The sequence below is a fragment of the Macrobrachium rosenbergii genome, chromosome 10 (genome assembly GCF_040412425.1).
Source record: "Macrobrachium rosenbergii isolate ZJJX-2024 chromosome 10, ASM4041242v1, whole genome shotgun sequence".
Taxonomy (NCBI): domain Eukaryota; kingdom Metazoa; phylum Arthropoda; class Malacostraca; order Decapoda; family Palaemonidae; genus Macrobrachium; species Macrobrachium rosenbergii.
The window spans coordinates 72,863,859-72,879,522 of record NC_089750.1 but is presented as its reverse complement, the minus strand read 5'-3'; the positions used below and the strand labels follow the sequence as shown (position 1 = coordinate 72,879,522).

The 15,664-nt window shown below is 36.5% G+C and overlaps 1 protein-coding gene across 5 annotated transcripts; it reads right to left on the bottom strand.

The window, feature by feature from the left end:
* Positions 1–1,211: 1,211 nt before the first annotated feature.
* On the bottom strand, positions 1,212–15,529 carry tral (trailer hitch). 5 transcript variants are annotated; one of them, XM_067110735.1, is made up of 7 exons: positions 15,394–15,529; positions 8,240–8,412; positions 7,610–7,940; positions 4,415–4,553; positions 3,398–3,877; positions 2,675–2,827; positions 1,212–2,530 (listed from the first exon to the last, which is right to left on the bottom strand). In XM_067110735.1, exons 1-7 carry the CDS (start codon positions 15,512–15,514, stop codon positions 2,410–2,412), a joined length of 1,518 nt encoding a protein of 505 aa, XP_066966836.1. In that variant the 5' UTR covers positions 15,515–15,529; the 3' UTR covers positions 1,212–2,409. The 5 variants fall into 5 exon arrangements, with proteins under 5 accessions (XP_066966836.1, XP_066966837.1, XP_066966838.1 ...); XM_067110736.1 differs by having other exon boundaries at positions 7,655–7,940; XM_067110737.1 differs by having other exon boundaries at positions 7,766–7,940.
* Between the last annotated feature and the right edge of the window lie 135 nt (positions 15,530–15,664).

Genomic DNA, 15,664 nt, shown 5'->3' with positions numbered 1-15,664 from the left:
TAGGGCCAACAGGAATATGAGCTACACCACACGGGCAGCATCCCAACAGAGAAGATAGCTGGCTCTTGCCTATCTCCAGTTCACAATGCCAATAGGTCTCCACACTTTGGGCTGGGCAGATCCAGCTGGATCAGCTATGAGGCTGTAAGATGCGATATCCAACCAAACATCATTACAAATTAAACCCCAAGACTACATCTGAAGAAACATGCCACTGGAAGCATACCAAACAGGTAGTTTTATTGCCTTTGTCCCTCCAGTCTGATACTGGTTATCATACTGTAATAGCATCCAATGCTGTACAATGGAGGGCCTCTGAAGTTCTAGTGCTGTCATAACCAAGCTTACTTTCATGATTCTTCAGTGTCCTAGTTCTCATCAAAGTAGGTCAGTCACCCAACTTACACAGCACCAACTGATGCAAAGTTCATGCTTTCACATGATACCCTGAGGTGGTCTGAAGAACATCAAGCCAACTCTAATCTCTCACTCAAATTATCTCTAAGACTTCATTAACTTGCATTACTTCATACCGATACATACATACTTTTGCCTGGAGTCAGATTTCCTTACATTTACAACTTCCACCTCCTATTAAACGATGCATTATTAAGCAAGCTTTGTAAATCTTGTGGTCCACTTGTTACTTGTCTAAATCTCCATTCACTTAGAACCTCTTTCCATTTTGAAAATCCAAGAGAACAAATGGTAATGGTGACATTTCCTAGTAGCAACCTACTATAACATATTTACTGTAAGACTACATTCTGCATTATTCATGAATACTTTCAATTAGCATTACTTATTTGAAGTTCCATACTGATGTAGACCTATGACATGGGTTTGTGACACTCAAGACTTTCAAACCAAGGATAAATGAAATTATTTTAGTCATGTCAAATAACCTCGCTAAATTGTTCAGCCTAGGACTTTTTATGCTATAATATCATTCATCTTGTGACAGGTATCAACTTGTTCAGTAATAATTTTATGGGCTAATCTTTAAAACAAAGGATAAATGAAATTATGTCATATCAAATAACATCAATACAATGTTCAACCCAGCATTTTTTATGCTATAATATCCATCTCACCTTATGGCAGGTATCTTCAACTTTTTCGGTAATATTTTTATGAGCTACTATACCAACCAACACTTCGTGAATACAAATAAATTTCTTCATACCTTAGGAGGCAAAAAAACCCAAGTCTGGTGCTTTCCTGTTTATTGTAAAAATAGATGTTCAAAGCACTTCTTTTTCTGTGGAAGGTGATAACCACAAAACCTTTGGACTTAGGTGGGATGTCCAATATCTATCCCTGTAGAATTAATCCAATGCTGCCAGATGCTTGACCAATGAAAACCAGGGACAGTAACTGTGTTCACAGAAACTGCAAACCACAATGAATTTAAAGCCTTGAAATGAGCTACACTCAATTTTTAACCACATACGAATGATTCAATTTCATCTCATCCTGGAGCAATCGCTGCCTGCCCATATCAAAAGAAGGGGTTTACTGTTAAAACGCCTGCAGTCATTTTATCGAAGTGTAGCATGAATAAAATACTGTTAATCTTCCCACCCCCTGACATAAATACTGTTACAACATTCCATTAACTTGGTGGCAGGCTGCAGAGCTTCATGAAGCACTATCAGTTTCCATACACCAGGTTACAAGTATTTGTACATTTTATGTTTTACAAACCATATTCCATACAAAATAAAAGGAACTGTAATCTGATGGGCTTCCTCTACTCTCCACAGCCCTTGGATGGACTGATGAAGGTTCTTGTACCTCAATATAATGAAAGTGCTCATTGCTCTATTTAAAAAAAAAAATTGAAACATTCCTGTTCACTGCCTCCAATATATACATCATCTCTTTCCCATTTCCAAACTCTATCTGGTCCACACCCCTTGTTATATGCCAACATATTCCGTTTCCATTATCAATCCTAAACCCTCCATTACAGTCACTTCTCTCCAAATTGAACAGGGACAAGTTTCCATTTTAAATTCTTTGATCAAACTGTACAATATCTGACTCCAGATACCATATCCACATCTTTTTGCACAACATCCATAAATAAAATCTCAATTTGTATTTCCTCTTCCAAAGAAAAAAAACTAGAGGTTCCTTTACAACAAAAAGAGCTTACTTGCATAATTCTAACACTTTAGAACTTCCGACTTCATCAATAATACTGCACCTGTGTTAAACTGCTGCATTAAATGTACTAAGTAGTTACCAAATTCCCTTAAGAAAATGTCCAATTGCTATTATCATTGAAGCTTTGATTATATCCTTTTAAAGAAGCAAATTAATCTTTTCTTTCAATGAATCCTTAAAAACTAAAAAATAAAAAATTAATTTAGATTATGTTTTGGTGCAGCTTTCTATTTACAACTACTTCGTTGGGGTCGAATTCCTGACTGCCCCTCCTCGTTGTGACACTCCGTTTACACCTCCTCTGGATGCACCTCTTCCTCCGCGGTAACCAGTACTGCCACTGCCTCCACCACCCCCCCTATAATACAAACACACATTAAATCTTTATAGTATAAAACTGCCACTCCCCATAATAAAACCATACAATATCAAACCTCATTAGCATAAACTTCAAAGGAATTCTACAAAACTTAGTGGTGTTCATTTCTGACATATGACTAACCTGTAATATCCTTGGTTGTAGTTATAATTACGGTATCCACCTCGAAAATAGCCCCCTCTTCCTCTTGGAAAGTAGCCTCTTCTTGCTGAGCTCACACCGAATGTCTCTACATTAATCTTTCTTTCAAGCCTCCAATCTGGACGTTGACTTTTCCTGCAATCAATCACAAACGTTACGGTCCATCCTGGCACAATTAAGATTAAAACCGTCTAATATATTGTGGTCAAAGTTCCACAAAGAAACTGGAGTAACTGTTGAACTTCTGCTAGTAAACTTACTTGGGTGGTATCTGAAGTGAGGACTACCTCAAGATTAAACAGTTTACTACTGTATTATCTGTTCATGAAAAAGAAAACTAAATACTTACTACTGACTACCCATAACTTCCTCTTAAATGCTTAAAATCGGTATTCATTGTATTCTAATTCTAAATGAATATATGACAACAATTGAGGGGATGCACCTGGCTAATCACCAAGTACTACCAATCGAGATCACATTTTCCTTCTAATTCAATATGTCACTAAACATTACATCCTGACATTCCAAATTAAAACTGAAAAATACCAAACTTCAAAACTTCATACTTTCAAGTATTGCAGCCTCCGAGAGTCTATTAACTAAGTAACGAGATTCTAACCATCACATCCTGAATCCTCAAGCACATCATATAACGAATCCACAACATATGCAGTTCATATAAAAAATCCAACTATATCTTACCCTTTACTTCGTTCAATAGCTTCACAGGAGATACTGTCAAAGAAAGATTTGCTCTTGTCATAAAAGGTTGCATGATCTTCGGTGGATTCATCTCCAGTGCCAGTTTCATGCCCAGAATCGTCTTTCTTCTCTCCATTCTCAACTATCTTTGTCTTGGACAACTGATTCCTCAATTCTTCAAACTCCTCATTGGCTTGTTCAAAATCATATTCTTGTTCGAAGATCTGCTGATCCTGGAACTGTCTCTGTCTGTTCGCTTGGTTGAAAGCCTGACCCCTTCCTCTAGCACCTGTTGGTCTTCTTGTTCCACGACCACGACCCATCCCACCACCTCTGCCTTGGTACTGCATGGGATGATGCTGGTAAGGATAATGGTTATGATACTGATTTTGGCTGGCATTATGCTGCACTGGCTGTGACTGTTGTTGGGGCTGGCTATTCTTTCTGTTGGATCCTACTTGATTGCTGCTTCTCTGTCCTCTATAATAACAAAAAAGAAAATTGTAAGCATTTACAGCACGTAACTGCAACACAGGCTTATTTATTCATATTTTTTTTATTTCACCAAATTCAGCTCTGGTGCTTTCACAAAGCTAGAACATGACTTCCACAAGTTAAAATACCGCGATCAATGTCTCCTCCTCTGAAAACATTGATTGTGGTAGCAGTTTCCTCATTTAAAACAGATATGAAGGCTGGTTTAGGCCATTATATAACAGGTTATAAGAAAATTGATTAACAACAATTCCTGTTTAGTAAATTCATTGCCTTAATTACTGAAAAACACCCATTTTAGTTACTGCAATAAAATTTTTAAAAGATTCCTACAGAAACACCTCCAAACCATATTTTTAACATTTTATACAAATATTTTCTTAACCACCAACCCCTAGAAAAAGCTACCCAATTATATAAAGAAACTACCAAGAATCCTGCTCAGAGAGAGAGAGAGAGAGAGAGAGAGAGAGAGAGAGAGAGAGAGAGAGAGAGAGAGAGAGAGAGAGAGACTAAACCTACCCTTCCTGCTGCATTGGTCTTTGCCCTTGTGGCGATTTCTTTTTGTCATCTCTTGGAGGCGGAGAAACCTGGACACCCGCATCAGATACAGGAGACTTTCGGGCAGTTGGGGTAGAAGAACGTGACCCAACAATAATTTCTGAAATTTAAGAAAATTAAATCACACTTTTCAACTCTAAGCAGCAACCACTATGGTCCCTTATATCGGCTGGTCTTTCACTATCTTGGTGATCTATTTATCTACAGTTCAAACAATCTAAATACTGCTTACAAAACTAGCTACATTAAGATTTAAGTGATAAAACCCGAAACATATAAAAGGCCAAGCCGAAAAACTTATTGACAAAAGTTGAGCGGTTCTGGATTTCCAACAATTACTTGATTTCTACTGAAATGTATAAAAAATGTAGGAATTAAATCACTTTACCATTATCAGATTTATGCAATATCATCAGCTCTACACACTTGACAATGAATTACTGATGCATCCATGTAGAGCTTTCATTTCATCAGTAAGCCTACACACATGGCTTTCTAATGCTATACATCACCACTTAAGAATATCAAATGAAACTTCAACCATTTAACGTGCATACTGTGACTTGTGCAGCATACTAAGTTACAGTGTGTCTTGTGTAGCACTGTAAGCTTGCACTCCTTCAGGTATTAAGCTGTGCTGCTGTATTTTTCCAGGTCTCGTTCCCCCACTGTCTAATCTACAACTTGGCCTCTGCCTTATTTCTATCGTTCAAGAAGACATACTTTCAAACAAGCCTGAGCCTTGATTTGTGACATACTTCTCCCTAGAATATAACAACAGTCTAAAACACATTCCTCCTTCATTACCTGTTTAATTATTATTATAACTAGGCACTAGTGATTTCGCAGTTATGGTCAACTTTCCACAACCATACATTCACCAGGGGTCACCAGACTTGACTTTTTTTTCACCCTTTACCATTTCCACCAAAACCTAACCTCCTCTACATACTTCTGTGGATAATTTGTCTGGGATAAGTGGATAAGTGGAAAATGTGATAAGTGGAAAATGTGAAATAATTAGCAAAGGTGTTTAAATTAAATTGTTATACAATTTATATCTTTCTACAGACCACCGGTAAAACTTGCAAAAAATATTCTTTCACGATAAAAGCATGGCCGAATCCATTTCTGAAGTTGCAAACCCGAGTCTGATACAAAAATGAAGAACTGTAGCAAGAACACTAAAAATATTTTGGGAGTTGAAACTGGCAAATCTCAATATTCTTCCACAACAAAAGAAAGCACATAATGGTATATTGGTAAACATTACAAATACGTACTTATTAATACCACACAAGAATTTTAAATTCTAACCTACCACTATTGACGCACTACCTATCACAGTCGAGAGAGCCTAACCATCGACCCTGAACAAAATTCAACCAACACCCTGATTAGGTAGTTTCAAAGAGAAATTCAAGAAAAATAATTAGGTTGCAACAGTTTTTCTTAACATCTAAATAAAACAAATTTCATGAAAAGTACATAATTTTATGCCAAATTTCTTGGTTTCCATAAAAACGATTAGGCTATGGTTGAGAACGATCAGGGAAATTCTGAAGAACAAGTATTTCCAAAAAAAAAAAAAAAAAAAAAAAAAAAAAAAAAAAAAAAAAAAGTTATCGTAGTATGGTTTTAAGGAGTCCATGGCTCTATGATCAGAGCAGTTAAAACCCTTCACAACAACAAATATAACACGATGAACTTGGCCATAAGAAAAATCTGGCTCTAGATCTTCCAAGAGTATGCATATCATTCAAAATGTCAAACAATTCAATGTCCAAGGCATAAGTTTACTCTTATTAAAGATAGCAAACTACCATGACTTGCTCGATTATGAAATTATCAGCAACGATGAGCCTTCAGAAAAAGAATAAACATGGCAGTGAGTTAAGCTAAGACTCTTCAAAGAGAAGTATATAAACTATACATTATGAAAAAATTACAATATGACCAATTGCTGAGGAAGTTGAAATCATCAAACCACACAAAGCATAGATAAGATTTCAATGACTTGGTATTACGAAGCTTTATCAAAAGACGAGGTACAGACGTGTTAACTAATGTTGATCCCCCAAACTCCTCGGAATATCTGATGGATTATGATCAAAATCCTCAGTATACCAAACTCTAACCCAATCACTAGAACAAAGGATTCCATTCTTTCAGTTTACCAAGATTGTGGACTGGAACAAGTTTCACCATGACTCCTCAGGTTAAGAAGTCCACTTTGCATCACTCCTTAAGCTTAATACTGTCAGACCAATCAGATGGCAGGAGCTTTCACCTGTTAGCTAGGTGGACTGATCTACAAGTTGGAATTTTGGTTTTCTTTAAATCAATTAACATGTGCTTTCCCACTGTCAAAACCCATGCAAATGGGCTCTCACAGTATCAACACCATAATGCCTTGACCTTAAAAAGTGATCGTTTTTAAAGGAACAGAGTACAGGAACCTGTAAATGACAGCACTATCAACAAAGCCTCCACCTTACTGAAAATGTACTGTATGCAAAATACTGTTTATTCTCAATTTTGGCCTTCTAAAGGATTACAGTACTGATTTTTTCCCCTAATATACACTACGTCATGCGATACCAATACTTTTCTTAAAGATTCAAAATTTCAACTCCAAAAATTATCTAACTTACCATACTCTAATCTTGAGATATTGAAGTTAATAACTACCATACTATTGTAAAATATTTGGGAAACCTGAATGGCTAAATAGTTACTTTTTCAGCTATGCAAAAATTACTACAGTACACAAAATCTCAAGATGTTGAAATCAACATAGTGCTCTACTCAAAACTACGTCGGTAAACTCCTGAACTATTTTCAAAATTACTATGCATGCCACTAATCATGAACTACTAGTAGCTACCATTGCTAGTATTCCTACCAAAATAACCGTCGCTTCCTTTAAAAACTGGAGTAATCACCAGCAGCCTGCCTTAACAGGCTCTAAGTGGATTGTGTCGACTATCAACCTAACTTACTACCGTCACTAGTGAACTACTAGGAACAAATGCCAAATGAGGTCGCACACGTGAGTCATATTTAAGCTGGCATGATGCAACTATCAAAAGCAGCCAGTACAGCAGCAGCCTCGTCAGAGCTAAGCTTGAATGCATAAATGGCACTTGTTCCTACCTGCCTGATGGCGTGCAGGAGTACCAGACTGGAGTGCAGTAGTACCTGACTGGGGTGGGGCACCTATTGGAGCAGGCACTGGCCCCCCTGGGGCTGTGTTTGACTGCTGATCGAGGTTACCCACCCCACTACCACCAGCCACAGTATTTAACTCACTGGGCTGTGATGTTGAGGCCATCTGGAAACCACCTGTTCCAGGTAATCCCTGCTGGGTCATTGACTGTCCGTAGGCACCGTATGAAATGCCACCCAACCCACCTCCAATGGGGCCAAGAGACTGACGGGAGAAGGGCGCTGCTTGGAAGGACGATGGAACGGTTGGAGCAGAGTGCTGGAATATAGAGAATTCTACTTATGCTTAATCTTTAAAACTTATTTCCTACATCATTCTACAGTGGTAAAAACAGTTTACAAAGATGACAAGTAGACAATTCCTAGCTTGATAATGCTATTGAAGGAGAAAAATCATGCAAATGTGCAAATATTGTATTAAAAAAAAAACAAAAAAAACCCCAAGAGCTTTCAAGTATAAGACCATTTTTAAAACTGACTTCATTTAAAAAGGACCAAACCCATGGAAACTAGAAGTAAAATTTGTTAACATAAGTTCTTGTTCACACGTCCCCTTACCTGAACAATTGCTGGATCATTGTGTAGGCCACCTGGAAGTGTTGGCTGCTTTGGAGTATCACATACTTCAATCTTTTTTATGTCTGTCCCTCTGAAGATAATGTATTCATAGACTTCATCCCGAGCTGGGACTGGCATCTCTGTTGGCCGATCCTCCGTGCCAAATGATCGGACTGAAAATAAAAATGTCAAGTCCTTTAGCACCTAAAAATTTGAAAACCTATAAAGTTAAAATGTATTTGAAGTACCTGGCAAACCAGATTTAAATTTGCCGACCATACGTGAAAATATAAAGAAAATATAAAAGAAAAGGTGTACTGTACTTTCAAGTGGCATTACCGAAGCAGACTATTACCATAAAAATATACCAAAATGCTCCTGGACAAATACAAAATTTTAAGATGAGCTTGAGTCCATGGATGAAAAGCAGTGTCCTTCAAAGTTTATTGCAATAATGGATGAAGCTAAAAATACCAGCAAGGAGGCTCAGTGCAATTGTTTTATGTAAATGAGCTGTTGCTAGAGACATCAGATGGAGAGCTCTTAGATTTTCAAAAGATGGAAGAGAGGAATGAGCAATGAAAAATCTATGGAAACAAAGTACTGTACTACCTACATCTACATCATTTAAAGTTCTGGCATTTTCAACTTGGTGAGTTATTAAAAAATGAAAATCAATCTACCTACATCGGTTATGCATTGTTTCATCAGTCAGCAACAAATGTAAAATGCCATAAATATACAGAAATAAATCAAACCACATTACTATAAATGTTAAAACTAAACATACATTATTGTAATTTGAATATAAAATCATTTAAAAAGCTTACGAATGGTACAAATACAGTCATTCACAAGACTGTTAGCTATCCAGTATACCATACAGCTGTTCTAACATAGTTCATGTGTTTAACCATCAACCATAAACCAAAATACAAAAGATCAATTAAGTGCCATTTCACCTAAAAATTAAAGTTAAAACATAACATACTTGTACAGTATTATGCATACCCAGTAAAGCATTTACACACTTAAAATATAAAAATCATTGTTGTAGTTAAAGCAAGTGCATAATGTTGCTAATTCTTGGTAAAGAATCAATACGAGTGCTCGCATCCATTTTAATTGCAGTGTCTTGTTTGCAATGAATGTATAATAATTACTCCCATGGCTCCAGAGTAAGTTGTGGTGCCATATTACCATACGCAATACTATTCCATTATAACTTACGGTGGCTACAATAAAATAAGACAAAATGGTGAAGAGACTGCTGCCATAGCTTGTAATCTTAGCTTGAGTCTGATGGCATTATGTTAACTGTTCATGATAAGGCACATTTAAGTCACCCACCAGGAAGGTATAATACAGTGTACAGTACATTTTTTTTTCTCAATTTTTTTTTTTACATTCTCATAATCATGTATAATTATATTAGATATACTGTACATGTACAGTAATAGTACAATTTAAGTTGCTTATAGGATGTCTTTAGTCTCTGAAGAGGTAACATAGGTGACAGCAAAGAATTAAATGTGTATATATACTGTACAGTGTTAGTGTAAAAGTAGCAATGTGGATGCTGTTACAGTGTAAGGATGAAGTCAATTTATATATATCTAATAACGAACAAGAACATTCTTTTGACATACATTAAGGCATTTTTAATGGCAAAATTAGATGAGTACACTGAAAAATAAAACAAATAAGAAAAGTTATAAAGTAGTTATACATTATTTCTGTTACCTCTGGGACAAGCCAGCTTGATTGAGGCAGAAGTGCAAGCTTATTTTTAGACACGACAAACTGACTGCACTGCTTTTTTTCAACCATAACCTTAAGACTCCTTATTTAGGAACTAATGTACAGCAAATCAATTTACAGTAAACTTATTTGACGATTCACTGGTTCAATAATGCCAAAAATCTCATGTGGCTTCTTTATTGTCTCTAATGGATAATTCTCCAGGACATCAATTCCTATGCTCAGGCAAGTACTGTAACACTTGGTTAGGTAACTGTGCCTCTGACTTTGTTAATGCTACGTTCATTTACGGACTAAAATACATTCACCTAGATTTACTTACAAATATGTAACCAATTTAATGCGGCACGTACAAATAATTCAATATTTGGTGTGGTATTTCACCATGTCAGTTTCAAGCTCCTGCACCTTCAACATCTTAAAAAAAAAAAAAAAAAAAAAAAAATCAGTTGTACGTCAACAGTTCTGCCACCAAAACGCAAGGACGAGGAAGTCTCAGAACATGTGCATTGTATGCTTACGTCACCATACCCTTATCCCATTACTGTAATGTTAATTTGCTCAGAAGAAACGGTTGAATGTTGTATGTTTGTGTTGTAATTTTTCACAACAGTATACTGTATTTTCTACCCATTTTTAACACAGACTGAAGTAACTGACAACTTTACACCAGTATACTGTACTGCATTACATTTATAATCAAGCAATTCTATTTCTGATAGTGAAACCTGCATACCACTTTACGAGTGACCGAACATTCATGCTATCTACCTATAGAGTCCTGTAGTTTGTTAAAATTGAACAGTACTGTGCTGTACATTTATCTTAAAATGGATATCAGTCACTCCAGTACCAGTGTATATAAATGACTATCCATTTATGTGATAAATAGGAAAATATAAATCCTAACTTCACAAAATATTTTACTAAAACTATACCTACAAACATTCTTGCAACAGGGTGGTGTAATTTTATACAGTACATGAATTTCCCATACATCACTTTCTGTAGGCCTACCACAGTATATGGTTACAAGACCTATACAATGAGATGCATAGAAGTGAATGACTTGGGCACAGTGATTTAATTCCTATGGTTATGAACCTCCAATTAAACTGAAGTTGGTCTGCTTTGAATGGGCTTAGAACACCCAATGAATGATAGTTTCTCCTGGAGAAAACTATAATTTTCTTCTTGCACTTTTTATTCAACATATTACTCTGTTGCAAACATTTTTAACATCCAGTCTTTTGGGAAACACTCCTATAAGAAAAAGTTAGGCAATAGATGTACAATATTGAGCACTGAAAATAGCTGCTGTCACTTAACTATAGGTAAGCTATATAATAAAGTATGCTAGGCCTAGACCTAATAGCCTACACCAAAGATGGACTATGCTGGTATTAAAGCCCATAGAAAACCTGGTACAGTATAGGCTCACTTCCCAACAATCCAAGGGTTTTCTGCGGAGAAACATTTATGCCATACATGACTTAAAAAAAAACCCATCTCCCAACCCTTAACTTAGACTATTACCCATTATGTTGACTGGTACCTAGCATTCATTTTTTTAATCATGCTGGCATTCAGTGTAACTTCTTTGGAGGTCACTAATACTGTATAAACATTTTATTTGTTAATCTGATGTTAGAGCATATTGCTGTACTGGCAAACGAAAAGGAGACAGTTGCATGACTGATATTTTCAGACAGATAAGATTAGATATCATAATAGCCAAGATAATGGGAAAATAATTTTCATTTTGTTTTTCCTTTCATCCCTGAAGAGCTGGTACTGAAAAGAAAAAGGCACACCAGTGGGTCTGCTATAAATATCCTAGTACCAGCCCTTTGGGGATGAACATAAGAAACAAAAGACTAGATTTCTTAGTATTAGCTCACCTGTACTGCATTACATACACCCCTTTCTGTATTGAAGCAAAAAGTCACATTTATAACTTCCTCTGTACAGCTGTCTCCTTTACATTTACCACTGTGCTTTCCACACAGTAATGTGTAAGATAAAATATCCTTTCTACCTTAGTAAAAGTAATAAACTGTCACAAATGCTTACTAACAATTCTAAAATTTTGGTTGCATTTCCCTTTACTCTAAAATGCTGTTTGCCAACTCATTTGCCTATTCAACAAAAATCCACCAGTACCCCATCAGCCTACACTGTCAGAATATAACTACAGTGGACACACACCTATTTGCAGTTCCAGATTTGCGGCTTCACCATTTCGCGCATTTCTCTGTGGGACATATGCTGTACACTTTCGCGGAAAATTCGCCTATTGGCGGTATTTTTCATACAGAAATATTCACAAGTTACTCTATTGTCATATCTTCGTGACTGTATGCACTTCGTGATAAAACTATTAAACATTCAGGTATAAGCATTTTTAGAGGGTTTTTTGGTATTTTGAACTATCAAAATAGGCAGTTATAGCATTTTTCGAGGTGTTTTAATTATTCACGGATTTTAGCTGTTCGCGGGGGTAGTGGTACGCATCCCCGCCCTCTCAATACTGGGGGTCGACTGTATAATAATGGAGAAATCTCAGTGTTTAAATTCAAGAAATATTCCAAAGTTTTCTACTTCATTGACATTCTGTCATGGTTTTGGCCCCTAGTTTGACTAACAGTTGCACTCTAGTGCATTATCATCCTTATATATAGTATAACAAATAAATGGTAAAAACTGTTCTGAATATGGTACCACAAGTAAATGCTAATAACTGTTCTGAGTATGGTACAAGTAAATGCTATTAACTGTTCTTGAATATCGTACTGTAAGTAGATGCTATTAACTGTTCTTGAACAAAGTACTGAAAGTAGATGCTATTAACTATTCTTGAAAATGGTATTGTAAGTACAGTAAAACCCCCATATTCGCGGGTGATGCGTACACCATTCCCCATGAATAGCTAAATTCCGTGAATACTTAAAACCCCTCTAAAAACACTTAGAACTGCCTATCTTGATGGTTCAAACATAACTAATAATGGTTATGCCTGAGTATTTTAATAGTTATGTCACAAAATGTGTATTTCGTCATGAAAATATGAAAATACAGTAATTAGTGAGTAAATCCCTGAAAAATACCGCGAAAGGGCGAATTTTCTGCGAATAATATGCACATATGTTCCACAGAGAAATCTACGAATAGGTGAGTTCGCGAAATTGAGAGACCACAAATATGGGGGGTTTACTGTAGATGCTATTAACTTTCCTTGAATATGGTACTGTAAGTAGGTGCTAATAACTATTCTTGAATATGGTACTGTAAGTAGATGCTAATAACCATTCTTGAATATGGTACTGTAAATAGGTGCTATTAACTGTTCTTGAACATAGTACTATAAGTAGATAATAATAACTATTCTTGAATATGGTACTGTAAGATGCTAATAACTGTTCTTGAATATGGTACTGTAAGTAGATGCTAATAACTGTTCTTGAATATGGTACCGTAAGATGCTAATAACTGTTCTTGAATATGGTACTGTAAGTAGATGCTATTAACTGTTCTGAATATGGTACAATGAGTAGATGCTAACAACAGTTCCTGAATATGGTAACGTAAGTAGATTTGAAGGTGGTACCATAAGTACATGTTAACAACTGTCTGAATATGGTACCACAAGTAGATTACTGTTCTTGAATATGGTACTATAAGTGGATGGTAATAACTGTTCTGAATATGGTACCATAAGTACGATAGACGCTAATAACTGTTCTTGAACATGGTACCATAAGTATACACTAATAACTGTCCTGAATATGGTACCATAAGCAAATGCTAATAACTGTTCTTGAACGTGGTACCATGTATATGCTAATATACTGTCCTGAATATGGTACCGTGAGTAGATGACAACTATTCTTGAATGCGATAATGTGGTACCATGTATATGCTACTATACTGTCCTGAATATGGTACCGTGAGTAGATGACAACTATTCTTGAATGTGATACCATACGTAAACTTACGCTAACTACAGAACTCCTTGAATAAGGTACCACAAGTAACCAACCACTAATTATAACTGTTCTTGAATAGTGTACCATATGTAGCCTATACAGAAGCTCATTACAACTAGGCTAGTTCATCTTTAGCCACAAATCTAGTAGCCAGGCCTATTAACTTTTAATTAGCATAGCCTAGGTAAAAAAAAAAAAAAAGCATAGGTAAAAAAACCATGGTAGCTACACCTACTACCTTGTAATTTGCCGAGGTTAAAATAAACCATTAGCAGCTAAATATATTAACTTGTAATTGGACTTAAAAAAAAATTAGCAGCTATGCCTATTAGCTTTGAATTAGCATAGGAAAAAAAAAAAAAAAAAAAAAAAAAACAGCGTAGGTAAAAGAAAAAAAAAAAGAAAAAAATTAGCTGGACCTATTACCCTGTAATTTGCCTAGGCTAAAAAAAAAAAAAAAAAAAAAAATTAGCAGCTAGACATATTAACTTACAACTGGCCTACATAAAAAAAAAAAAAATTAGTAGCTACACTTATTAGCCTAACTTGTAAGTAGCCTACGAAAAAAAAAACAAAAAAACCCACACTTTGGGGCGTTAAAAATCGTACAGATCATATAGGACCTGGTGTTGACACCGAAAGTAAATATGAATTAACTTTACTGTAATAGGCCTATGCTTTGATTCACTTCAATAAGGACAAGTTAGAAAAAGAACCCTCTGGTCAGGTCAAACCCAATGACCCCCCCAAAATCCAAACCCTATTAATCTTGAGAACTGGCAGTTAGCCTAACCCAAGGAAGGGGGCGTAATAGTCCTAGGTCTAAATATTTCCCCCCCCCAACTAAATAGGCCTATTTGCAAAACAAATTTTAATTCCTACGGCTGACCTTTATGTTAAATTAAATATTTGTTAAATTTGCTTTAAAACACGGCTGCTTCGGCTATACTCTGCCGGGGAAGTTACGGCATAGGGCTAAGACTCGATTAGGCCTATCTCCGCGCTCCCGTCCGAGCGTAGCGTATGCCTACCAGAATGACAAAGAAACTATAAAACGAAGCATTATTTAGGATTTATTCGGGTTATGGAGGTCTGCTATGGCATAAAAACTTAACCCGAGCATAAATTACAGTTAGAACAGAGTCGACGGAGTTCCGACGTCATTCGGAAAACCGAGAGAGGGAGAGAGAGAGAGAGGGAGAGGGAGAGAGCGGCTACATCGCAAAAGCCCAAAAATAAAACGAGCGACGAAACTACAAAAAAAAAAAAAGCAGGGATATTGAAAAGCCACGTTCCCCGCAAATATCCAAAATGAAAACCCACATCAGTGTGCGACGGAGGGCGGCTTTCCCCCACCCCCCTTTTGACACTTGGCTCCTCAGCGTCTTGTAAACAAACAAAACTCACCCTTGGCCAAAGCGATAATCGACTCCTGAGCGTCGATCGTGTATAAAATCCCTTCATAGCGGATTTCCGATTTCGATATCAGGCTAATTTTACTACCCAGGAAGGGGATTGGCCCACTCATGGTGGCGGTCACTCGGATAGCACAAACAAACGTCGATGTCTCACGATATTTGCTACGATTTGAACAGATCTCCAGTCATTGTGTACCGACGAAGGTTACCGGTCTGTGACGTCACGGGTCAAGCACCGGAGGAAGGGAATATTTTGCGGA